The 27596-nt window shown below is 41.9% G+C and overlaps 1 protein-coding gene across 1 annotated transcript in view; it reads left to right on the top strand.

The window, feature by feature from the left end:
• LOC138970982 (bridge-like lipid transfer protein family member 3B) overlaps window positions 1–27596 on the top strand; it is an 86811-nt gene that overhangs the window by 7878 nt on the left and 51337 nt on the right. The window contains exons 3-9 of the mRNA XM_070343565.1: window positions 3578–3616; window positions 16205–16287; window positions 17127–17235; window positions 19349–19586; window positions 20267–20430; window positions 21166–21346; window positions 21758–21847. Of these exons, the coding sequence (XP_070199666.1) occupies window positions 3578–3616; window positions 16205–16287; window positions 17127–17235; window positions 19349–19586; window positions 20267–20430; window positions 21166–21346; window positions 21758–21847 (904 nt within the window). The remainder of the gene's footprint in view (window positions 1–3577; window positions 3617–16204; window positions 16288–17126; window positions 17236–19348; window positions 19587–20266; window positions 20431–21165; window positions 21347–21757; window positions 21848–27596) is intronic.

The following is a 27596-nucleotide window of genomic DNA, read 5'->3' as shown; positions in this document are numbered from 1 at the left end:
GCCGATGTGAATGCGTGATCTCACACGGCATAAATAAATCCCTGCGCCTTGAATATGTGCGCGATATAAATTGCATAAAAATAAAAAATAAAATAAAAAATAATAAATCCCTGCGCTTAGAACTGTACCCACGGAATACGCGCGATATAAGCCTCATATTGATTGATTGATAAATGGGGGTAAATTTATAGAGGCTATGAACAGAAAATCATGAGAAAACATGGTCTTAAATTTAAAGGTGGTCGTCTACATTTTTGCTTTTTTTGACTCACATGCGAAGCAAAAGTGAGTCTATGTACTCACCCGAGTCGTCCGTCTGTCCGTCCGGAAAACTTTAACGTTGGATATTTCTTGGACACTATTCAGTCTATCAGTACCAAATTTGGCAAGATGGTGTATGATGACAAGGCCCCAAAAAACATACATAGCATCTTGACCTTGCTTCAAGGTCAAGGTCGCAGGGGCCATAAATGTTGCCTAAAAACCAGCTATTTTTCCCATTTTCTCTGAAGTTTTTGAGATTCAATACCTCACCTATATATGATATATAGGGCAAAGTAAGCCCCATCTTTTGATACCAGTTTGGTTTACCTTGCTTCAAGGTCAAGGTCACAGGAGCTCTTCAAAGTTGGATTGTATACATATTTTGAAGTGACCTTGACCCTGAACTATGGAAGATAACTGTTTCAAACTTAAAAATTATGTGGGGCGCATGTTATGCTTTCATCATGAGACACATTTGGTCACATATGATCAAGGTCAAGGTCACTTTGACCCTTATGAAATGTGACCAAAATAAGGTAGTGAACCACTAAAAGTGACCATATCTCATGGTAGAAAGAGCCAATAAGCACCATTGTACTTCCTATGTCTTGAATTAACAGCTTTGTGTTGCATGACCTTGGATGACCTTGACCTTGGGTGGGTCAAGGTCACATGTATTTTGGTAGGAAAAATGTGTAAAGCATGTGAGTCGTATCCATGGGCTTTGCCCTTCTTGTTCAATAATCTTATGGTTAGATTTCGCTAAAAAGTTATGTCAGATGATGAATGAACCATGGGGAAAAAAGTTAAAGAAAAAAAAATATATGTAAAAAAAGATTTTATTTTTGGGTAGCGTGACTCACGCTTCCAATATTTTGTTTTCTGTTTGCTGAGAACATGTGCTTTGCCTAAAAATACTGACCAATCAAATTCATGTCACTATGCTTATAGCCACGCCCAAACAAATGCAGCAACAGTTTGACACTGGAGCGCTGTCCACGCTTTTTTTTAAACGCACGAAATGCACGGGATTTGAGAGGAGTTTTGCGCTTGGCATTTTACAAATAAGGATATCCTACTATGAGTACTACGCTGGAATACTACAATGAATTTTCAAACGGCTACACTGGCTTCGTCTTTCCTGATCGAAAGGGGGTGTATTGTTGATAATTGTAGATAATAGACTCTGCATTTTAATGGTCAAATGGCGATTTCGGTATACAAATGTAGACAAGCACCTTTAAAGGGAGGGATTCTTTAATTTGGGTGTCTTAAAAGGGGGGTTCCACTGTATCAGCATAACAGCTGTTGTAATTGTTTTGTAAATTGAGTGTGTAACATATTTCATCTTCAGGGCGGGGGAGATACAATACAGTACAATTACACTTTATTTATTACACGTATCTCATAAAAAGAAACTCATTGTGTGGCTGACAACATGGGCATTGAACGCAATGTTAAAACCACTTTGATGTGTTAAACGCACTGTATCACAGATGTACATTTAGGGTCATCACCCCCTCTCCTTTACTGTGCAAACTTAAATTGCAATAAGGCACTAAGAATATAGCTTATAAAGTGCCATTGTAAATTTAAGATTGAAAACTCAAACATGTTGGATATAAAGTATTAAGTAAATCACAAACACACGCACAGACACACACACACTGGTTCATAATTGCATGCTCGTGCGCAGTGTGCATGTGTGAGTCTGTTCAGCACACACACACAGCCATAGAGCTTATGAAAATAGTCAACACAAGTAAAATGTTCACCACACTGGTGTCAGTGACAGAACGGCTATGTGTTTGTATAGCGCCTGTTAGTGTTACAGTGCTCGTGTTAGCAACAGCAGAGAGCCGCCGTCATGCAGTATCCAGTAATCTCAGCATGTACCCCTAATGTACATTATCTGTATTAACAGCCTCCCCGCCCTTAATAATCAGGAGGAAGTGTGGATTTGACTCAGCCATTATGAGGTATTGCCTGTTTTGCCAGTGAAGCATTGATCCTCCGCCAGTCACCCTCTATTTTCCCGTTAGGCTGGCTGTCATATTGATGCAAGATTGTTCAATAAAGACATCGTGTGAATTTGATGGTAATACAAAAGGAATCTTACTTTTTGGGTTGTTTTTTGTTTTGTTTTTGTTTTTCAAAGAAGATGTGTTAGCCTATTTGTAATGTGGCAAGTTTCTGTACAGTGATACGTTTAGTTAAAAGAATATTGAGCATGAAAGATCTTGCTTTTGTACAAAGGCAAAGTACAAAAGCGGAAAAAAACATGACATGTGATTTAATCTGTAATATAAAGAAAAGGGGAAAAGATTTAAAAAGTAATGGTAAGTTTTCTCAAGCATGCACATTTTTTTCAGCATGCCAATCAATTAGGAGAAAGAACACCTTCGGTGCTTCCAAGACTAATACTAATGTCTCATCAGACCATTTGACCGATACCCAATGCTCTTATGGTATTAACAGGAAGGATCGGCAACCTGTACTTTTCTCCATGAATCGGGACCGCTGACGAAGCATGCATTTCCGCAACCTCGTGTTGACCGCTCATGGTCATGCAGTCCATCTCCCCCAGTCCATCTCCCCCGTTCATTGATTATCTGTGGTCAGTAAGTGGCTGAAATATTAACAGGGTGGCCAGGGGACTAGCACTGGCGTAGAATCAGCTGCAACCTGGGACCTCCAATCTGTGTTGATTGAACACAATGAGGGGGCTGAAATACACGCTTTGATCAATATTTCCCTGTGGCCTCCTCCTCGCGAGGGGCTTCCCCAGGCTGTGCTGGATTTAGGGGAGGTTCCGCGGAATTAGCAGGGGAGGGTGAGGGAGGGGATGATTGTTGTACAGGAATTATGACATTAAAAATCTCGCGGATGCAATACCAATTTCATCAGTGTTGTGTTGCTCTTTGTTAAAAAAGGGTTTTCTAGATGATTGAAACAGTTCCCTGTTTTTTTACATAGTGTGTAGGGACTGTTTTTAAAAATGTAAATAGTCTAGTCACACTGTGCCTTAAAGAGGAGAGAATACTTGTGGGAGGAAAGGGGAGGGGGAAGGGTGGGAAGAGGAGCTGAGGATTGGTAAGTTGTTGTGGGGATGGTGTGTGTGTTTCTGTGTGTGTGTCTGTGTGTATATGTTTCTGTGCGTGTGTTTGGAGGGAGAGGGTAGAATTTGATGTGCGTGTTCCTTTCTCTGATGTTGTGCCACGTTTTTGAAAGAAACTCTTTCATAAAGCATTGAGCATGTAAATATGATGCTTTTTAAATGTGTGTGCAATGATTCTACATTTTTCACTTTCAGATACAATGGACCAAACTCAAATCACAGCCAATATGCCTGGTAAGCATTTACAAATTTTTTCTCTCAAAAGCTTTTTGAAATGTTTGATATGATAATGCTCAAAGGGTTTCACATTGTCGTAAATGTACACCAAATCCAAGGATGAATTGTCACAATCAGTTTATAGCTGTCCAGTATGTTCAGTAGCCTTGAGCAGTTGACATAAGGCCAAAAAAAAAAATTGTCTGTTTCTGGTAACGTGGCTAAAAAAAATAAGGTAGGTAGGTAGGGATTTTTTAAATTTAAAAAAAAAAAAAAATTTTTTTACCCCAAATATAGACCAATAAAACTAACTTTAAAAATCGCGCAAAGAGACTGGATTCACTATACATAGAGACAAGACACTCAACACATTTACAAATCTGGGACAAAGACTGAAAGAGTATGACATGTTTTTCTAGGTTTACCTGGTCTGATATTTCCATGATGAAACAGAAAAGAAGACTTAGAGACATCTTACATCTTGAGCTTGGACAAATGGGAATTTTAGTAGAAGGCTGGGGCCTCAGTAGCAGGTCGTATTCGTCAGCTTTCACCTGCACCGAATGTTTTTCCAAGTCAAACTCGGGTGTATGGATATCATGAAACACATCCCGGATCGTGAATGTTTCAGAATACGCACTAATAACTTTAACTCCCGTTTTTTCGTGCACGCACTTCTCCAGCGTCAACGCCAGAACGTGTCGAACATCACCTTTAGATTCCATATTTCAACGCAGCGTGAATGCTTCGGTGTTTGGTGGTTTTACAGGAAGTACATAGAGTGATGTCCCTTACAACTGTGATGTAGGGTTATGCCCCTTCAATCGTCAGCGGACTTTCGTTTTCACACGTTTTTGTTGTTCATTTTCTCACCCTGTCCTTGACCACCCAAAAAGAAAAATATACATTTGAGTTTGGAAAAAAAAAGTTTAGGGTCGGCGCCAAATTTTAGGGTCGGTCGGGTGACCAGAAACAGACATTTTTTTTTTTTTGACATAATCATTGTGTAGAGCTAGAGGATTGCTGGGCAGATAGCATCTTGGTTTCCATTACTGTTCCTTCTGGCATCTAATGTCTTCTCAAATTTGTTTACACATAACTTTTTGTAAGCATTGAATCTTGTAGCACTTAGGTGGTTGCAAAGCTCTTAAGTAAAGTGATCAAAGATACATGTATAAATCAATGATTTGTGAAAACGAATCCCACTACTCTCTTGAGATACATTTGTGACAGGGGAGGCTACCGCTCCTTTCACAGCAGACTCTGCACCCGAGTTGTTGGCCTTTAAAAGTCAACACCTGTGGATTGTAAAATTCTGTTTGTAATGGGGTCTGGTGGTTTCCGATTGCCTGTATGTTCATGGAAACCTTCGGGTTTGCATAACAGTTTTTATAGGGCTAAGAAATTAGCCCTAACATTTTCAAACCTGTTTGATTGCACTTCGCTTCCCGAGGTGATCGTAGTGTTTCGGCACACGGTTACATCTGGCGCTTGCGAGCAGGGATGGGACTCGGCATAATATGTTCAGGTAATGGCATAATATGACCACTGAACATTTTCGTGCTGTTCCCATTCTGCGAAATTGGGATGGACAGTGGTCCCCCGGTTCGGAACTTCGGGACGAAGTTCATTTCAAACAGGGGCATTGTGACAGGGGAGGCTACCGCTCCTTTCACAGCAGACTCTGCACCCGAGTTGTTGGCCTTTAAAAGTCAACACCCGTGGATTGTAGAGTTCTGTTTGTGATGGGGTCTGGTGGTTTCCGATTGCCTGTATGTTCATGGAAACCTTCGGGTTTGCATAACAGTTTTTATAGGGCTAAGAAATTAGCCCTAACATTTTCAATCCTGTTTGATTGCACTTCGCTTCCCGAGGTGATCGTAGTGTTTCGGCACACGGTTACACATGTATCGTTGAAAGTATGAATTCACTTTAATATTGAAAGTGTTTGCTTTACGTGTGAGGTCATTGGCTTGATTTGTGTGAAAGTTAAACTTATTAAAGTTAAACTACGTCATCAGAAAGATTCTTAGAATGAGATTTGCAACTGGTGGCGGTAAATTAAAAAATAGAAGAAATGAAACAGCAAACAAAATTCAGCTCGAAGGTTAAAGAAAGACTTATTGTTATACAGTGGAACCCCCCTTTGAGCCCCCAATTTATTAAGACTCCCTCCCTTTTAAGACCCTGTTTTCTCAGACTTTCTGTTCATAACCTTTGTTAATTTACCCCCATTTTAAGACTCCCTCCTTTTTAAGACCTGATTTTCTCAGATTTGTTAAGGTCGTAAAAGGGAGGTTGCACGTTACGGTGATGCAATACACGAATAAACCAGCAAACAAACAAAACTCATCTCACAGTATACGATAACAGAGACATTGTAGCATGTGATGATGATAAGAAATAAAATTTGAAGAAAAAAGCAAGCAATCAAAATCCCGTTCTCAAGATGGTGCTGCAGAAAATAAAGCAATGTTCTTGAGTTAGGTGATGATTAAGTAATTGTTGCAGTTGTGCTAGGCTCACATACTTTTAGTTGACTGATTCTTGCAAAGATGGAATGTGTGAACAGGTGCATGTGACAGTGAGTGTGTGCATGCATACACATACGTTGCATGTGCATGCAATATGTTATGATTAGTTTGGCTGGCTGCCATAACGCTGTGACAATTTTTATCAGCATCAGGCTTCATGCTTGTTACCTTATGTTTGTAGCTCTGTTAAATCTCATGCATTCACTGTTTAAGCCAGTGCGAAGTTTCAATGGCAAAATGTTGAGTATCGATCACTATCAGTCACAGGACATTCGATGGATTAAAATGAGATGCTTGTCGTGAAGATTGCATCACAAGGTCAGATATTTTAGTCTCAGCTGACTTACACTTACAGATGCGTAAGTCTGTTATCTAATTCAAAAGTTCAACGCGTGCAGACAATGTTCAGCAGATGGGCAGAGAGATTAAAGACCTGTGTTTTGAAGTTCATTGAACTGCTATTATTAAAGTTCAACGCGTGCAGACAATGTTCAGCAGATGGGCAGAGAGATTAAAGACCTGTGTTTTGAAGTTCATTGAACTGCTATTATTATTAATCGTCATCGTCATAATGGGATAGATTAACTTGAAGCAAAGATGTTATGACGTTAGGGTTGTCGTTATTGTAAGAACGAAGGTTAAACTTCAGAGTACTGTCTAACATCACAGATCATCTGAGTTCAAAAGTACTCACTGCAGTACGTGCATATATATGGACATGTTTGCACTTGTGTGTGTGTGTGTGCATGTGTGTGTGTGTGTGGTTGTGCAGTGTGTGTGGGTGTGTATGTGTGTGTGTACATATATATATATATATATATATATATATATATATATGTATAGGTTACAACACGAGTGTTTTTTTATATGGCTTGTATTTCAGTCAAGACCCAGCGGATGAATATCATCGGGAGACACGAGCCTCAGGCGAGTGGCTCTCGATTGATATTCCCGCTGGGTCTTGACTGAAATACAAGCCATATAAAAAACCACGAGTGTTGTAATCTGTATATCCCATTCTACCATCAAACACAAAGTGTAGACTACTAGCGGCACTGTTGCGATCTGTGCAGGGTAAAACTGTTGCCAGCGAGACTTAGCCCTTTTGCAACCTTAAACTAAGTGACCGTCGCTGAAAAAATAAAACGAATGAGTGCATCGATAAGTACGCGGTAACACTACTTTCAGACCATTTAAAAGCTTTAAGTAAAGGTTCATAAGTTGCAAGAAAGTAATGAAGTCGAATAGAAATTAATTTAGTTGAAGCGCACAATTCTTTTGTTTTGCGTTACAGGTCGGCAGAACGGGCGAAACGGGTTTGGAACCCATTTGGCTTACTCGATTCAGAATCGATTCCACGTTGTTTTTCTCGAACGTGTGTAATTAGGCTTATTGACAGAGAAGCAAATTTTAGGGAACAAATATGTAGGTTTAGATTTAACCATTTGCTCCCTATTTGAAATGTATCTACGTGATAAACTGTTTTGCGAGTGTGTTTGCGTGGATGAACTTAAACTGGTATGGGTGTGACTGGAAAACGCGACCGACACGTCTGTCACCGCCGATTGATTGCATTTTGAAGGAATATGACTGGATTACGGAAAAATATGTGGACTTACTGCAGAGCCAGGCAAAAGAGTAGACTTGCTCGCAAAACACGTGAAACAGCCGATGTTTGATAGCTGAAGGCGCACACCAAAACACACTACCGACAGATTCTCAAAAGTCGTCTGCTAACGATGCAAGGGGAGGGTACTCGTGGGTTTTTTTGTTTGTTCGCTAGCATCTGGTTATCTTGTAAGTTGAATGTTCGTTTTTTTCGACCTGCATTGCTTTCATAATGAAAGAAACTTTTGCTTATTGCATCTCATACATCAGATCAGTTCTGAGATTCATTTTTGCGTGCAACTGATATGGTTTTCTGAGCCGTGCAATACGATTTTATATAAATGTGTCACATTGTTCGGCGCGAGGTCAAAGGTCGGGAGGAAAGTAGTCCTTTGCCCAAATCGGAATCTGCACTATCATATATTTTTTGGAGTCCATGATGTATTTATTGAGCTATAAAAATACAACATATATACCCATACTGAAGTAACAGAGACAAAGAAGGGAGGTCATGGGATATATATATATATATATGTGTGTGTGTGTGTGTCTGTCCATTTTATCTGTGTGCATATGCCATATCTGTTTGACTTTGTTGAATGTGCGTGCATGTGTGTGTGTGTGGTTGTGTGTGTGCTAGTAAACCCATCTCTATGTATCAGAATGTCTCTTTCTGACAAGGCATTGTTAGATTACGGAGGTGAGAATGCTTTAACCAGAGATACAAGGCTTGGTCAGTGTTACACAAAGAGTACTAGGTCTTGTTGATAACTGAAAGCAGATTGGAATGCCAGTAAAACTACACTCTCTCACTGTTCTAAGGGCCTAGGTAGTCAGTGAACGTATGTTATCTATGTTTCTTGAGTAATGTAATCATCAGGATCATGAGGTGGGTTTATAAACAAGTGCTTGTAAGGCACACAAAAAAAAGTCTGTTTACAGTATCCCGACCGACCCTATTTTTTTGCGCGACCCTAGACTTTTTTTGGCATTTGGGGGGGGGGGGGGAGTTGTTTTTTGGCAAAATAATTTTTTTTTAAAAACCGACCTACCGCCCCTATTTTTTTTGTGCCTATTTTACCGTAAACAGACCAAAAAAAATGTTTTGGCCTAATCACACCAACACACATGTACATGTACTATTAATGTATTCATATTACAATGGAACTCCCCCTTATAGACCTCCAAAAATCTGAGAAAATCAGGTCTTAAAAAGAATAGAGTCTTAAAATGGAGGTAAATTTACAGAGGTTATGAACATAAAAATCCCAAAAAGCAAGGTCTTAAAAAGGAGGAAGTCTTATATTTGGGGGGGGGGGGGTGTCTTAAAAAGGGTGTTCCACTGTTACATTTGTTTATTATTGTCACCATACTTAATTGACAGGTGTACTACCTGAACTTTTCTCTTGCTCCCAAGAAAGAAGCCTACTGAACACTGGTCTGAGTGCGTTCATCCAAGGTTAAAAAGTATAATTGGTGATAAAGCTCTAGAGGGGGAAACCCAGTAACAGTTCACTGCCAGTAACAATCAATCAATCAATCAATCAATCTGAGGCTTATATCGCGCGTATTCCGTGGGTACAGTTCTAAGCGCAGGGATTTATTTTATATTTTTTTATTTTAATTTTATGCAATTTATATCGCGCACATATTCAAGGCGCAGGGATTTATTTATGCCGTGTGAGATGGAATTGTTTTACACATTACAGCACGCATTCACATCGGCCAGCAGATCGCAGCCATTTCGGCGCATACCCTACTTTTCACGGCCTATTATTCCAAGTCACACGGGTATTTTGGTGGACATTTTTATCTATGCCTATACAATTTTGCCAGGAAAGACCCTTTTGTCAATGGTGGGATCTTTAACGTGCACACCCCAATGTAGTGTACACGAAGGGACCTCGGTTTTTCGTCTCATCCGAAAGACTAGCACTTGAACCCACCACCTAGGTCAGGAAAGGGGGGAGAAAATTGCTAACGCCCTGACCCAGGGTCGAACTCGCAACCTCTCGCTTCCGAGCGCAAGTGCGTTACCACTCGGCCACCCAGTAACACTTCACACTTAATTGTCATTGCTCAAGTTCAATGATCATTTGCCTCCATTGATCAGTAGCCATGTGTGTTTGCCTCAGCTTTTTGAAGGGGTGCAACTCTTCCATAGTCTATAGCACCAGGACAGAGCTATTTCTGGAAATTGTCAGTTGAACCCCCATTTTAAGACATAAAAAAACCGAAGAAAATTGGGTCTTAGAAAGAAAAGAGTCTGAAAATGGAGATAAATGAACAGAGGTTATGAACAGAAAATCTGAGAAAGCAGGGGGAAAGTCTCAAATTGGAGATATTCATTAAAAGGGGGGATCCATTACACCTGCACTTCTTCTCCCCATCTCCCCCCTCCACCATCCAGTGGTTAGTGGTACATGTACCAAGATCTTTTCACCTTTGTGTGATACTTGTACATGTATCTATATATATATATATATATATACTAGATGAATACCCGCTTCGCCGGGTATGGCTGCGCCGGGAAGAAGTCAAGCCAAATACCCGGCTGCGCTGGGGACCCGGCTATGCCGGGTGTAAGCCGGCGCACCGCACGGAGGAAGGGAGATAAACGCGGCTAAAAACACTGGAGAAGATAAGGAAGAGTTACTGGGAATGGATCCAGAGAAAAACCAAAATCGGTTCAGCGCTGCGCGCTGAGAGCACGTGTTGAAATATCTCATCGACGAGGTTGTGTCCGGGGTCATAGATGTGCAATATACATCTATGCCGGGGTGTAGCTGAATACGGTCTCCAAATTTGAAAAAGATCCACCGAGAACTTTAGCCGTGCATCGCGAACAGACACACAGACACTAGTCGTATATATACTCACGGAATAAAATAACTTAACATTGTTTAAAATTTAATATCTCAAAATCAGAAAAAGTTACAGGAGTGATTTTTGTACCAACGTAAAGCTTGTTCAATTGCTCATTATGGGCAAAAACCCGGATTAGTCTGGCTTGTTCCGTTTTTTTGCAATTTGAGCTCAAAGACGCATGGTGTCATTTTGGAGTTTACAAACTTAGCACTGTGTGTTTGACAGCGCTGTGTGGCGTGCACTGGTTGATCGCAGCGGTGAGCAGTGAAGGTTAGCCTCAATACGTTTATTAACCAAACAAATTTCATTGTGAAGTCGAAATTCGATCAACCCTAATGAAGCGGTCTTGCTGAGGATTGGTGACACAGGGCCGTCCTTGGCGAGGCAGGTCTCGAACGTTAACGTTGTTTTGCTGGTACCTTCTTCGCCACAAGGCAACTGATTGCCTGGTCACACTCCGAATCTCCTAGCAACATCAGAATAAGTCATCCCTCCTCTCAACATCCCTATTGCGACGAGTCTATCGTTCACACACGTTCGTGGCACGGTGAAAGAGAAAAACAGAGTGGACAGTTTTGGGCAAAGAGAAAGAGAACTCACAAACAAACGGACAAACCAAAGGCAGTACTTTCATGCAATATTCGTGGATCAGCAGCAGACCTTTTGCAGGTTTCAAGTACGGGTAGACGTGCCCCGAGAGTCAAAGAGTGCAGGCCTACCTGTTTACAGCACACACAGCGTGCACTGGCTGTCGGCAGCGTCGGCAAGCTTAGGCGTCAGTCTAGTAAACTCCAAAATGACACCATGCGTCTTTGAGGACCAATTGTGAAAAAACTAAGCAACCGAGAACATTCCGGTTTTTTGAGTCACTTGAGAAAAAGTGACTCTATGTAATCGGTCAGTGTTAGTCTGTCCGGCCGGCCGTCCGTAGACACCACCTTAACGTTGGACTTTTCTCGGAAACTATCAAAGCGATCCGGCTCATATTTTGTTTAGTCGTGACCTCCAATGACCTCTACACTTTAACGATGGTTTTGTTGACCTTTGACCTTTTTCAAGGTCACAGGTCAGCGTCAAAGGAAAAATTAGACATTTTATATCTTTGACAAAGTTCATCGGATGTGATTGAAACTTTGTAGGATTATTCTTTACATCAAAGTATTTACATCTGTAGCCTTTTACGAACGTTATCAGAAAAACAAGGGAGATAACTAGCCTTTTCTGTTCGGCAACACACAACTTAACGTTGGGCTTTTCTCGGAAACTATAAAAGTGACCGGGCTCAAAGTTTATGTGAACGTGACTCCCAGTGACCTCTACACTTTGACGTCTGCTTTGGTGACCTTTGACCTTTTTCAAGGTCACAGGTATGTCTTGAAGGAAAAAAATTGAAATATCATATCTCTGAAACTATTCATCGGATTTGATTCAAACTTTATAGGATTATTCTTTACATCAAATTATTTACATCTGTATTGTGTTGTGAATAGCAATTTCTTCCTGTCCATCTGATGCCTCATATAATATTCAGAACTGCGAAAGTGACTCGATCGAGCGTTTGCTCTTCTTGTTTCCTCTTCTCAGGAATTGATGGTTCTATGATCGTACCACCCCGCTCTCCTGCAACTTTTTCCGATTTTGAGATATTAAATTTTAAAACATGTTAAGTTATTTTATTCCGTGAGTATATATATATATATTATATGTTATCCTTTCCCCTAACTGGACTTTAGAAAAATAAGAATTTTTTTCAAAAAAGACAGTAAAACAGGGATTTTAGAAAGAACAAGTAAAGTATCACAGATTCACACTTACAAGACATATTGTTCCTTCCATCCCAGGCTGTACTTTCTGTTAACAAAAATTGAAAAATATGCAAAATGTAGTAAACAAAATAAGACAGAAAAGTAGAAGAAATGTAAGCAGTAAAGAAATATCAAGAGAAAGTCAAATGGAAGCATCACATCAGATCACACGGTAAAAAATTGAGTAAAGAAAATGTACATGTAACTTGTAAGGTGAAAGCAACACAAAGGAAGACGAGAGAGTCGACAGCTTCTAAATGCACAAACACTGTTACACCTCTGTTCAGCGGCGTTTGGCGTTAATGGGAAACCTATGCGGTCACCTACAGCTAACAGCCCCCTGAGGTGTTGTGAATTGGTGGGGCAATCAGCAGCCCGTCTGTTTCATTGATTTTTGAGTCACTTGAGAAAATGTGACTCTATGTAATCGGTCAGTGTTAGTCTGTCCGGCCGGCCGGCTGTCCGGCCGTCCGGCCGGCCGTCCGGCCGGCCGTCCGTAGACACCACCTTAACGTTGGACTTTTCTCGGAAACTATCAAAGCGATCGGGCTCATATTTTGTTTAGTCGTGACCTCCAATGACCTCTACACTTTAACGATGGTTTCGTTGACCTTTGACCTTTTTCAAGGTCAGCGTCAAAGGAAAAATTAGACATTTTATATCTTTGACAAAGTTCATCGGATGTGATTGAAACTTTGTAGGATTATTCTTTACATCAAAGTATTTACATCTGTAGCCTTTTACGAACGTTATCAGAAAAACAAGGGAGATAACTAGCCTTTTCTGTTCGGCTTTTCTCGGAAACTATAAAAGTGACCGGGCTCAAATTTTATGTGAACGTGACTCATTGTGTTGTGAATAGCAATTTCTTCCTGTCCATCTGATGCCTCATATAATATTCAGAACTGCGAAAGTGACTCGATCGAGCGTTTGCTCTTCTTGTTCTCTTAGTTGCCAGTATATTCAGTTCTCACCCTCACCTCTTGACCGGGCATGTGGGTGGGACTTCATTCAGTGACCAAATAGCCTGTCGTCACGTGACCCTTCGAGGTTACGACGCTCGACTTTCATAAGCGTCCGGTTTGAAAGGCCAGCGATTCGAAGACAGTGAAAAGAAAGCACGCTACAGTTACTTGTGACAATGGGAGGTGACACTGACAATGAACTGGATTTTCCAAAACTCCAAACTAAACTTAACAAAACTCATCGAAAAACATGTTCCATGTGCACTTTAGCTGAGTTTATTTTAGCATTTTCAGAACTTACCTCGGCAACTTCGTCCATGTTTACAATCGACACCGGATATGGCATCCCCCTGATTTCTGAAAGGCCATGTAAGCGTAGGTTCCTAAATGCGAGAGGCCGCTACCTCGTAATAGAGAGAAAGAGCGGAGAGAGAGCTAGTTGGCGGTCCAGGATAAATGGTCTATGCTCGTAATAGAGAGAAAGAGCGGAGAGAGAGCTAGTTGGCGGTCCAGGATAAATGGTCTATGCTTCATTCTGTGACACCTTCAGAGATGACCAGAAACTACAGTGGAACCCCCAATTTACCACTTTCTCCCATTTGACACTTTCTACCCCAACGATGTTGACCAAGGTTTTTTTTAGCTGAGACTAGCTGTGCTGCAGCAGGTCACTCTGAATAGTAGTAACTGTGTGGCAACTGTGTATCAACACGCTGGAATGCAGGCGTTAGATCGACGTTACAGGAAGCGACTGAAGCTAACAGTCTAAGCGGATATATCCGTACCTGGTCAGATAGAGCCATATGAGTGGGTACGGATAAATCCGTACCTGGGAGACAATGAGTTGAGACCTTGTTTTCTCAGACTTTCTGTTCACAACCTCTGTAAATTTACCCCCAGTTTAAGACTCCCTCACTTTTAAGACCTGATTTTCTCAGATTTTTGAAGGTCTTAATACTAAAAGGGGGGTTCCACTGTATAAGAGGGTATGCAAGTACAGTGGCACATGTCATTAAGGGCACCCTTCGGACCAGCCAACAGTGTCCCTAAATTGCAGGTGGCCAGTCTCACGAGAGCGATTCTTTGGTTGAATTGGTAAACATAGGGGCAGCATGAATTAGTGTCCTTTATCAGGTGTCCCATCATGATAGGGACCTGCCATTACATTTACAGGGTTCCCTGTACAAGTGGTCACAAACTATAAGAGTGTGTACATTTACACTTACATCGTGAACATTATGCAACATGCGTACTAAGAAAAAACCGACCTGTTTCCTGCTGTGCTTGCTTTGTCAGTGTCTTGCGAAGATGATCAGAAAGGAGCATACCAGGCTAAAGAGCGTATGCGTTTGCAACCACAACATATTGATTCAGACAACCAGCCTATTTCCTGCCTTACACATGTTCACTTTTTGTTGCAACGCTTTCATGAAACAGCTTTGTATTTCAAATGAGGGTGCTAATCTGCTATAATACTGTACTGCAGAAAAAAGCTTCAATTTGGAGGCTGGGGAAATAAGTTAATTTAAAACAATAAAAGTGGCTGAGGCGGGTGTTCACTGTGGAGTGGATGACCATTTTAACAGCTGTTTGTCAGGGAAGGTTCAGGTGTTCGACCAGTTTTGTCATGCACCAGACCCTGATTTGGGAAAACAAACTTATAACCATCTAACTTTTTAATTCTTCTTCGTTTGGGTTCAGCTGGTTATTTCAGGCTCTTCCTCATGGTCTTCTTCTTCTTCTTCTTCTTCTTCTTCTTCTGTGTTCATGTGCTGAAACTCCCACGTACACGTGTTTTTTTTACATGAGTGTTTTTGAGTCACTTGAGAAAAAGTGACTCTATGTAATCGGTCAGTGTTAGTCTGTCCGGCCGGCCGGCCAGCCGGCCGGCCGTCCGTAGACACCACCTTAACGTTGGACTTTTCTCGGAAACTATCAAAGCGATCCGGCTCATATTTTGTTTAGTCGTGACCTCCAATGACCTCTACACTTTAACGATGGTTTCGTTGACCTTTGACCTTTTTCAAGGTCACAGGTCAGCGTCAAAGGAAAAATTAGACATTTTATATCTTTGACAAAGTTCATCGGATGTGATTGAAACTTTGTAGGATTATTCTTTACATCAAAGTATTTACATCTGTAGCCTTTTACGAACGTTATCAGAAAAACAAGGGAGATAACTAGCCTTTTCTGTTTGGCAACACACAACTTAATGTTGGGCTTTTCTCGGAAACTATAAAAGTGACCGGGCTCAAATTTTATGTGAACGTGACTCCCAGTGACCTCTACACTTTGACGTCTGCTTTGGTGACCTTTGACCTTTTTCAAGGTCACAGGTATGTCTTGAAGGAAAAAAATTGAAATATCATATCTCTGAAACTATTCATCGGATTTGATTCAAACTTTATAGGATTATTCTTTACATCAAATTATTTACATCTGTATTGTGTTGTGAATAGCAATTTCTTCCTGTCCATCTGATGCCTCATATAATATTCAGAACTGCGAAAGTGACTCGATTCTAGCGTTTGCTCTTCTTGTTTTTTTTTTTTGTTTACATGTATGACCGTTTTTTACCCCGCCATTTAGGCATCCATACGCCGCTTTCGGGGGTAGTTTCAGGCTCCAAGTCCTGACAATGCCATGAACTGGGCTTTCCTCCTCAGGTCGTCGGAGGTCCCCCACAGTTTGGTCGTCAGGGCTGTTGGCAGTGGCCATGTCTGTAGTACTCTTTTATAAAAAAAAAAAAAAAAGAAGAAGAATGAAACAAATTAAAAAATGCAAATGATACCAATCAGCATTGAGTGTTATTGACTATTGTTTCAGTACCTGGACGAGGTGGTTATAGAGATGGAGACGTGCGAGACACCGCGACCTCCCACCAGCGCTACAGACAAGACCCCCCTCAGGTAACTCACAGATTCACTTTGTAACAGATAGGGTAAAATTGGGTCACTCCTATCCCTAATGGGCGACCCCGCGATTCATGATCCCACCATGCGAGACACTCAGCATCTGTGGTATAAAATGGGAAATGCTGTTTTTGTAGTTCACCTATGTTTGCAAATTGATGTCTTTTCGGGTCAGATTCAAACCCCTTCAGCCATAGTGCTTCACTAACAACCCTGTCTGGATGGGGGGGGGGGGGGGGGTGATAGGGGGAGTGTGTCAGGGAAGTAGGAGCCAGGGAATGTCGAATAAGAGGTTTGGGGGAAAAGGTATTGAGCAAAATGTGGCACTTGGGCCATTTTTGGCTTCTTTTTTAATTGAAGTCTGTGTTTAAAAGTTTTACAGCCTGGGTTTTTTTTTCTGTTTTTCTTTTTTCTTTCGGAGGCTTTCAGGATCATGATTTACCGCCACATATCTGTTCAGGCTTTCGTGTAGAATAAAGCTATCCTTTGACTTGGATCAATACCAAAAATCTGCACCTAATTGCTCTCTATGCAAGGTGGAATTTTTTTGTTTTGTTTTTGCAAAATTGATTTTGCTGGTTGAAAACGTAGACACTTTCAAAATACCTTCACCACATACACAAAATTCACAGTATGCACAGAAAGCAGCCAGGCATTTGATATTAATGGCCTGTGTTAAGGTGAAAGGATGCTCTTATTTCATTGTGACAGCCTGGGCATGCAGATCTATGTATTGGAATGGTAATGTGTTTGCAGGACGGAATTAATGTATTTAGATTAGAAGGTAAGATACCTGAATTCTGATGGATGTCAAGATGTTTCCTTGCCTGTTTCAGTTCTGGGGGGAAATATGGATTCATCGACAAAGTGATGGATGGAATCTTCGTTCACATCAACTCGGTCATCATGAAGATGATGTCTCGCACATTCAATGCCTCGTTACAGGTAAGGTTAATTATCCACTTTAGCACTGTTGAAGGTTGCATGCAGAAAATGTTTACAGGGAAGAGTCCCTGGCATTTCTTATAAGTACAATTATCTTCAAGATTTTTGTTCCTCCTGCGCTTTTAAAATTGGTAACGCAAAAACTTTTCTTCGTCATTGCCATTTTGTTTTGCTCTGAATTTCACAAAAGTTGTGTATACTGTTGGCTCATGCAGTTACACTAAACTGGTTTGTATTACAGTGAAACCCCCCTTTTAAGACCCCCCAATTCAAGACTCCCTCCTTATTAAGACCCAGTTTTCTTATACTTTTTGTTCATAACCTCTGTACATTTACCCCCATTTTAAGACTTCCTCCTTTTTACATTTAGTCAAGTTATGACTAAATGTTTTAACATCGAGGGGGGAATCGAGACGAGGGTCGTGGTGTATGTGTGTGTGTGTGTGTGTGTGTGTGTGCGTGCGTATAGAGCGATTCAGACCAAACTACTGGACCGATCTTTATGAAATTTGACATGAGAGTTCCTGGGATTGATATCCCCATACGTTTTTGACTCACATGCGAAGCAAAAGTGAGTCTATGTACTCACCCGAGTCGTCCGTCCGTCCGTCCGTCCGGACGTCCGTCCGGACGTCCGTCCGGACGTCCGTCCGTCCGGAAAACTTTAACGTTGGATATTTCTTGGACACTATTCAGTCTATCAGTACCAAATTTGGCAAGATGGTGTATGATGACAAGGCCCCAAAAAACATACATAGCATCTTGACCTTGCTTCAAGGTCAAGGTCGCAGGGGCCATAAATGTTGCCTAAAAAACAGCTATTTTTCACATTTTTCACATTTTCTCTGAAGTTTTTGAGATTCAATACCTCACCTATATATGATATATAGGGCAAAGTAAGCCCCATCTTTTGATACCAGTTTGGTTTACCTTGCTTCAAGGTCAAGGTCACAGGAGCTCTTCAAAGTTGGATTGTATACATATTTTGAAGTGACCTTGACCCTGAACTATGGAAGATAACTGTTTCAAACTTAAAAATTATGTGGGGCACATGTTATGCTTTCATCATGAGACACATTCGGTCACATATGATCAAGGTCAAGGTCACTTTGACCCTTATGAAATGTGACCAAAATAAGGTAGTGAACCACTAAAAGTGACCATATCTCATGGTAGAAAGAGCCAATAAGCACCATTGTACTTCCTATGTCTTGAATTAACAGCTTTGTGTTGCATGACCTTGGATGACCTTGACCTTGGGTCAAGGTCACATGTATTTTGGTAGGAAAAATGTGTAAAGCATGCGAGTCGTATGGGCTTTGCCCTTCTTGTTTTCATTTTTTTGATAAATGTCTTTGATGACGTCATATCCGGCTTTTCGTGAAAGTTGAGGCGGCACTGTCACGCCCTCATTTTTCAACCAAATTGGTTGAAATTTTGGTCAAGTATTGTTCGACGAAGCCCGGACTTCGGTATTGCATTTCAGCATGGTGGCTTAAAAATTAATTAATGACTTTGGTCATTAAAAATCTGAAAATTGTAAAAAAAATATTTCTTTTATAAAACGATCCAAATTTACGTTCATCTTATTCTCCATCATTTGCTGATTCCAAAAACATATAAATATGTTATATTTGGATTAAAAACAAGCTCTGAAAATTAAATATATAAAAATTATTATCAAAATTAAATTGTCGAAATCAATTTAAAAACACTTTCATCTTATTCCTTGTCGGTTCCTGATTCCAAAAACATATAGATATGATATGTTTGGATTAAAAACACGCTCAGAAAGTTAAAACGAAGAGAGGTACAGAAAAGCGTGCTATCGTTCTCAGCGCAACTACTACCCCGCTCTTCTTGTCAATTTCACTGCCTTTGCCGTGAGCGGTGGACTGACGATGTTACGAGTATACGGTCTTGCTGCGTTGCATTGCGTTTAGTTTCATTCTGTGAGTTCGACAGCTACTTGACTAAATGTTGTATTTTCGCCTTACGCGACTTGTTAAGACCTGATTTTCTCAGATTCTTGGAGGTCTTAAAAAGGGGGTTCCACTGTACTGCGTGAAGTTTTGAAGAACAAGGTCGCAAACTTTATTTTCCTCCTTTCCAGTTGTCCAGAGTGAAAGTCCACAGTACCACCCCTACGTGGAGCGCAACCAACGACTTGCGGACCACACGAATTCGCGACTCCACACGGGGCGAGATTCTTCTCTTCAAGGAAATTGAGTGGCAGACAACACGCATTGAGGCGGCGGCTGACGAGAGTTGGGCCAAGGAGGCGCTGACACCCCTGCGACTCATCGCCAACCAGGCCAAGATTCGCATCGCGCTGAAGAAACGCCTGAGTGGTACGTTGAAGGCGGACTTTTAATTGAGCTCGAAGTCGACTTCGTGAAGTCTTTTTACCGAAAACTCAGTGCTAAAGCTCCGTTCGGCCAGCTTCGCCAAGTATACTTTGCGTAGTCCACTTCATCCAATTAAGGACAGGCTTCAAGGATTGTACGCTGACGTGCAATGTTGTTAATACGTCAAAGAATGCATTTGCTGCTGGCACGCATGGGAAAGACATCAGTGCACTGTCGACATGTCTTTTTATGCTTACATTCTCAAAAAGATGTCAAATCAACAGCAAGAAATATTGTTTTGACCTATTCTGTCAGCTGAGCAAGTTTGGATTTAATTTTTCTGGGGGTGCTAAAACGGACTATTAGTTGATTTTTACTGCCAAGAAGCAGCTTCAGACAAACACCTGCAATTGTTTTAGTAGTGCACACAAGTGTGTGTTGAGAGTAGGAATTAGAAAAAAATTAAATGTTCTAACTGTTGCTTTGTTTGAAAATTCTCACTGTAGACAGGGAGCATGCAGGCAGGCTACTGTTGATTTTTGGTATGTGTCTATGTGGAAGGGTGCTCGTATCCCAAGTAAAAACCTGGACAGATATGTGGTGGTTGACATGATCATTGACATAGGAAGGAAAGTATTTTTAGCATGGCCATGTTCCTCATCAATGTGTTACTGTTGTTGCAGACTGCAGCATCTTGTCATCACGGGTCATTCTGCTGCTGGACGACCTGCTATGGGTGTTGACCATCACTCAGCTCAAGGCGGCCATCTTGTACGCCAATTCCCTGAAGGAAGTCATCGAGCGATCCTCCCACCAGAGCAAGAGGCTGGCGGCGGAAAAACTGAAGGTGATTTGACTTGATCGTTTCTGACTGAGAAGTTTTGCTGCATGTATTTTCCGCTTGCATTACAGGTTTCCCTTTTCTTGTACTTTGTAAAAACAGAATTTTGCCTTGGACTTTTTGTATTGCTTGTTCATTTTTTAAAATTAATGACTTGCCAGACTCACAAGTTTTGAATTTTGCTTAGAACTATCCACCCAACCCTACCTTACCTTAGAGGGGTGTGTGTGTGTGTGTGTGTGTGTGTTTGTGTGTGTGTGGACAAGAATGCCTCATAGGAGTGGATTTTCAGCATAAGGTACTTCTGGCATTTCTAATTAGTTTCAAAATTGTTAGCTTTCTGGCAACACTCAAATCAGAAGGTGTTGGTTGCTTGGCAGCTTTTTGAACTGGAGCAGCCCCATTGTTCCCATGGCTGCATGTTTTACTCACAGTCAGAGAATATGGTTTTTGGACCCTTTGTATCTCCTTGTTATGCTCTCATAGCATAATACAGTTTTCAAATTGAGATAACAAAGTACTGTCAAACCTGCCTTAAACGACCACCCAAAGGATCAAATAAAAAATGTGGTTGTTATTGACAGGTGGTCATTATGGAATCATGAATTACTAAGAAGGAAAAAACTCGTCCGGGATCTTATAGGGCAGGTGGATATAATCGAAAGGGCAGGTTGGACTGTATTATTGTATTGTAAAAGCATTGCTTTATGTTATTTATTCATTGCTTTTTTTCTAACCCAGAAACAGGGCATGATGGGAGGGGGAGGAGCACAGCAACAACAACAGGCGCGGCCACAGGACCCGTCCAGCCAGTCGGCCATTGCCAGGCTGTTTGCTCGCTTCGACGTGACCACTACCTCCTATCATCTGGTCACCAGTCGATTCGACCTTCACCTCTGTGATGACACTGACACCCCTTCTGGTATGATGTCACTGACATAGACATTTTGCTATCAGTTTTGTTATTTAGAGCAATACCTGCTGTCACTGACACGTACGTTTCGCTATCTGTTTTCTCATTTGGAGCAAAACAAGATCAGTTGTGAAGCTGTCTTGTTGTGAATTATCAATAAATAGTTCTAACTGGTTCTACGGACTGCTTTCAACATGAACAAATAACTAAATTAGTGGACAGAAATGAATCTTCAATAGTGTTTGACTTACAGTGAACTGCTGACATGAGGTTCTTATTAGTTTGTATTTTAGATGTACACAAATTTAATGTTGATAATTTTTTAATAACCACCCAAAGGTAAATGTACTGTTAAATTCATGGAGGTGTATTTGTTCTTGCAGTCAGGGTCTCAAGTCATTTCATTTCTCATCATTACAGACCCAAGTCGGCACTGGGATATCAGCAACGGATCAATGCAGATCACATTTTATCGTCTCTCCTTCGACTTCTACCCCTTCCATCCCGCAGGTGAGAGCCTAACTTTGGGCGTTTGTTCTAGTTTCATGTGACCCTAGCTCAGTACAGGTTGTCAGCACTTTAACCTACCTCCCTTCATGTGCACATTAACTTGTAAATCACCATAGTTTCATTGGGGCCATTACTAAAGCTGGGATAGCAGCATCCTTCCACTTGGACACATACCAAACATCAACACTCCTGATGCTGGCTGTGGGACTCACGCTTATGTCAAACAGCGTTATTTATTCAACGGGGAAAAAAAACCCACGCTGCACAGAAAGCAGCAAGGCTGGAGATTTTTGGCGGTTAGGATGTATGTGTCCAAGGTGAAGGATGCTCGGGTCCCATTTAAAAATGAGAAAATCTTAAAACAGAGGTCAGTTTGCAGAGTTTATCAACAAAACGTCTGAGAAAACCGGGTCTTAACAGGGAGGGAGTCTTAAATTGGGGAGTCTTAAAATGGGGAGTCTTAAAATGGGGAGTCTTAAATTGGGGAGTCTTAAAATGGGGAGTCTTAAAATGGGGAGTCTTAAAATGGGGGTTCCATTGTAGGGGGTCAGCGCCAGCCAGAAACTGTGCTTTTGGCTTTGAAACTGATTGACAGACATTGTTTGAAACACTTTGATTTGAAATGGTGTACCGACTTAGCTTCATGTTATTTAGAATCTGGAGGAAGATTTAAATTCAGCGTGTGTTGTCATGTCAGGTGTTGTTGCTGTCAAAGGGCTCAAGGTCGTTGTTAGCACTAAATTGGTGGTTTTAACCTTGTGTTGTATGGTTGCATGGGAGCTGTTGTGTGGGGAATTTGTTAGCATTTAACTTTATGGGTTTTAGGGCAAACATCTGTCTTCAGGAGACCAAGCCTTGTTTTTGTAAAAGGCCACAGAGCTAGATTTAGCGTTGCCGGCACAAGAAACTAGAGCTACATCTGCCGCTCACCGATGTTGCCCTCTAAAGTTACAACTGAACCTGCCCTTGTGATCACCTCTTGATAACGACCACCTGCCATTACGACCTCCCGGAAGAAACCATGACGAGGTTTATGATTCACTCACCTTTCTATAAGGGCCCTTTTAGTTGGTCCCTTGGTTGGTTGTTATACACAGCTTCCACTCTACCTTCCCTCCTGTGTTGACAGTCTTGTAAATCACCACAGGTTCCACTCTACCTTCCTTCCTGTGTTGACAGTCTTGTAAATCACCACAGGTTCCACTCTACCTTCCTTCCTGTGTTGACAGTCTTGTAAATCACCACAGGTTCCACTCTACCTTCCCTCCTGTGTTGACAGTCTTGTAAATCACCACAGGTTCCACTCTACCTTCCTTCCTGTGTTGACAGTCTTGTAAATCACCACAGGTTCCACTCTACCTTCCTTCCTGTGTTGACAGTCTTGTAAATCACCACAGGTTCCACTCTACCTTCCCTCCTGTGTTGACAGTCTTGTAAATCACCACAGGTTCCACTCTACCTTCCTTCCTGTGTTGACAGTCTTGTAAATCACCACAGGGTCCACTCTACCTTCCTTCCTGTGTTGACAGTCTTGTAAATCACCACAGGTTCCACTCTACCTTCCTTCCTGTGTTGACAGTCTTGTAAATCACCACAGGGTCCACTCTACCTTCCCTCCTGTGTTGACAGTCTTGTAAATCACCACAGGTTCCACTCTACCTTCCTTCCTGTGTTGACAGTCTTGTAAATCACCACAGGTTCCACTCTACCTTCCTTTCTGTGTTGACAGTCTTGTAAATCACCACAGGTTCCACTCTACATTCCTTCCTGTGTTGACAGTCTTGTAAATCACCACAGGTTCCACTCTACCTTCCTTCCTGTGTTGACAGTCTTGTAAATCACCACAGGTTCCACTCTACCTTCCTTCCTGTGTTGACAGTCTTGTAAATCACCACAGGTTCCACTCTACCTTCCTTCCTGTGTTGACAGTCTTGTAAATCACCACAGGGTCCACTCTACCTTCCTTCCTGTGTTGACAGTCTTGTAAATCACCACAGGTTCCACTCTACCTTCCTTCCTGTGTTGACAGTCTTGTAAATCACCACAGGTTCCACTCTACCTTCCTTCCTGTGTTGACAGTCTTGTAAATCACCACAGGTTCCACTCTACCTTCCTTCCTGTGTTGACAGTCTTGTAAATCACCACAGGTTCCACTCTACCTTCCTTCCTGTGTTGACAGTCTTGTAAATCACCACAGGTTCCACTCTACCTTCCTTCCTGTGTTGACAGTCTTGTAAATCACCACAGGTTCCACTCTACCTTCCTTCCTGTGTTGACAGTCTTGTAAATCACCACAGGTTCCACTCTACCTTCCTTCCTGTGTTGACAGTCTTGTAAATCACCACAGGTTCCACTCTACCTTCCTTCCTGTGTTGACAGTCTTGTAAATCACCACAGGTTCCACTCTACCTTCCTTCCTGTGTTGACAGTCTTGTAAATCACCACAGGTTCCACTCTACCTTCCTTCCTGTGTTGACAGTCTTGTAAATCACCACAGGTTCCACTCTACCTTCCTTCCTGTGTTGACAGTCTTGTAAATCACCACAGGGTCCACTCTACCTTCCCTCCTGTGTTGACAGTCTTGTAAATCACCACAGGTTCCACTCTACCTTCCTTCCTGTGTTGACAGTCTTGTAAATCACCACAGGTTCCACTCTACCTTCCTTCCTGTGTTGACAGTCTTGTAAATCACCACAGGTTCCACTCTACCTTCCTTCCTGTGTTGACAGTCTTGTAAATCACCACAGGTTCCACTCTACCTTCCTTCCTGTGTTGACAGTCTTGTAAATCACCACAGGTTCCACTCTACCTTCCTTCCTGTGTTGACAGTCTTGTAAATCACCACAGGTTCCACTCTACCTTCCTTCCTGTGTTGACAGTCTTGTAAATCACCACAGGTTCCACTCTACCTTCCTTCCTGTGTTGACAGTCTTGTAAATCACCACAGGTTCCACTCTACCTTCCTTCCTGTGTTGACAGTCTTGTAAATCACCACAGGTTCCACTCTACCTTCCCTCCTGTGTTGACAGTCTTGTAAATCACCACAGGTTCCACTCTACCTTCCTTCCTGTGTTGACAGTCTTGTAAATCACCACAGGTTCCACTCTACCTTCCTTCCTGTGTTGACAGTCTTGTAAATCACCACAGGTTCCACTCTACCTTCCTTCCTGTGTTGACAGTCTTGTAAATCACCACAGGTTCCACTCTACCTTCCTTCCTGTGTTGACAGTCTTGTAAATCACCACAGGTTCCACTCTACCTTCCTTCCTGTGTTGACAGTCTTGTAAATCACCACAGGTTCCACTCTACCTTCCTTCCTGTGTTGACAGTCTTGTAAATCACCACAGGTTCCACTCTACCTTCCCTCCTGTGTTGACAGTCTTGTAAATCACCACAGGGTCCACTCTACCTTCCTTCCTGTGTTGACAGTCTTGTAAATCACCACAGGGTCCACTCTATCTTCCTTCCTGTGTTGACAGTCTTGTAAATCACCACATGTTCCACTCTACCTTCCTTCCTGTGTTGACAGTCTTGTAAATCACCACAGGTTCCACTCTACCTTCCTTCCTGTGTTGACAGTCTTGTAAATCACCACAGGTTCCACTCTACCTTCTTTCCTGTGTTGACAGTCTTGTAAATCACCACAGGGTCCACTCTACCTTCTTTCCTGTGTTGACAGTCTTGTAAATCACCACAGGTTCCACTCTACCTTCCTTCCTGTGTTGACAGTCTTGTAAATCACCACAGGGTCCACTCTACCTTCCTTCTTGTGTTGACAGTCTTGTAAAGCACCACAGGTTCCACTCTACCTTCCCTCCTGTGTTGACAGTCTTGTAAATCACCACAGGTTCCACTCTACCTTCCCTCCTGTGTTGACAGTCTTGTAAATCACCACAGGTTCCACTCTACCTTCCTTCCTGTGTTGACAGTCTTGTAAATCACCACAGGCGCACTGTAGCTTTTACATGGGATAACGATATCTTTCCACCCTGACACATACCAAAAATCGACAGCCTAATTGCTTTCTCTGCTGAATTAATGTTGTAAGTTACCTGTGAACACCCTTGTGATTATTTCTGCAAACAGTTCCCAGCCTGCACAAGAAGCAGTTGGGATGTTGATCATTGGTATGTGTCAAGTGGAATGACGGTCTTATCCCATGTACAGCCTGGACTGGTCTGTGGTGGCCGGTGTACATGATCAGTTCCACAGAAAGGAAGGTCTTATCCCTTGTATAGCCTGGACTGGTCTGTGGTGGCCGGTGTACATGATCAGTTCCACAGAAAGGAAGGTCTTATCCCTTGTATAGCCTGGACTGGTCTGTGGTGGCCGGTGTACATGATCAGTTCCACAGAAAGGAAGGTCTTATCCCTTGTATAGCCTGGACTGGTCTGTGGTGGCCGGTGTACATGATCAGTTCCACAGAAAGGAAGGTCTTATCCCTTGTATAGCCTGGACTGGTCTGTGGTGGCCGGTGTACATGATCAGTTCCACAGAAAGGAAGGTCTTATCCCTTGTATAGCCTGGACTGGTCTGTGGTGGCCGGTGTACATGATCAGTTCCACAGAAAGGAAGGTCTTATCCCTTGTATAGCCTGGACTGGTCTGTGGTGGCCGGTGTACATGATCAGTTACACAGAAAGGAAGGTATTATCCTTTGTACAGCCTGGACTGGTCTGTGGTGGCCGGTGTACATGATCAGTTCCACAGAAAGGAAGGTCTTATCCCTTGTACAGCCTGGACTGGTCTGTGATGGCCGGTGTACATGATCAGTTCCACAGAAAGGAAGGTCTTATCCCTTGTATAGCCTGGACTGGTCTGTGGTGGCCGGTGTACATGATCAGTTCCACAGAAAGGAAGGTCTTATCCCTTGTATAGCCTGGACTGGTCTGTGGTGGCCGGTGTACATGATCAGTTACACAGAAAGGAAGGTCTTATCCCTTGTACATGATCAGTTCCACAGAAAGGAAGGTCTTATCCCTTGTACAGCCTGGACTGGTCTGAGGTGGCCGGTGTACATATCAGTTACACAGAGAGAAAGGAAGGTCTTTTTAACTTGAATGCTTTATTGTCAACAACAAAAAGTAACTAGGTGGATCATTGGTTACAGAGAAACGGGTGACAATTATGCTTCACATTCTGATTCCGGATGTTTAATGTTCGGGGTCTTATCAGTTTCACATTTTTCTATCGCTGTCAGAGTCAAAGTGACAGAAAAATGGGTTATCTCTGAAAACATGTGAAAAATGAAATCCTGTTCTGCGAAGGGAATGATGATCAAGATGATTGCTGTGTGGAATGTCCAGTTACACTCATGTCCCCTAGTATTTCATAATCGTTTTCAGACTTCAGGATGGACATTAATTTATGGCATCCACATACAGCTTTTGACCATTTGAGCAGTATTTTCTTCTGATTTCACTCGCTTTTGTCTGTCAGCACTTTTTGTGCTTGTGTGTGTGTGTGTGTGTGTGTGTGTGTGTTTTTTCTCCATCTTTCTGTGTGTCTGTCTATTTTGTTTAATAATATTGAACAGTGTAAATAACACACATTTGTATATACAATGTATTTTGATTTAGTCTTGCCTATCCTTTATGAATAATTCCAAATCATTTTGTTTGGCTGGAAAATATAGCTGAGTTGTTTCCTGAACACATAAGTAAGTGCTTTTGCAACATGCTCTTGCTGGGTGCATCATTAGCAGTTTTCTGTACTTTTTCCATAATAGGAGAATACTATTTTACTGTTTT

The sequence above is a fragment of the Littorina saxatilis genome, linkage group LG7, assembly GCF_037325665.1.
Source record: "Littorina saxatilis isolate snail1 linkage group LG7, US_GU_Lsax_2.0, whole genome shotgun sequence".
NCBI lineage: Eukaryota > Metazoa > Mollusca > Gastropoda > Littorinimorpha > Littorinidae > Littorina > Littorina saxatilis.
The sequence above is the reverse complement of the archived record's forward strand: the minus strand, read 5'-3'. Positions and strand labels throughout refer to the sequence as shown.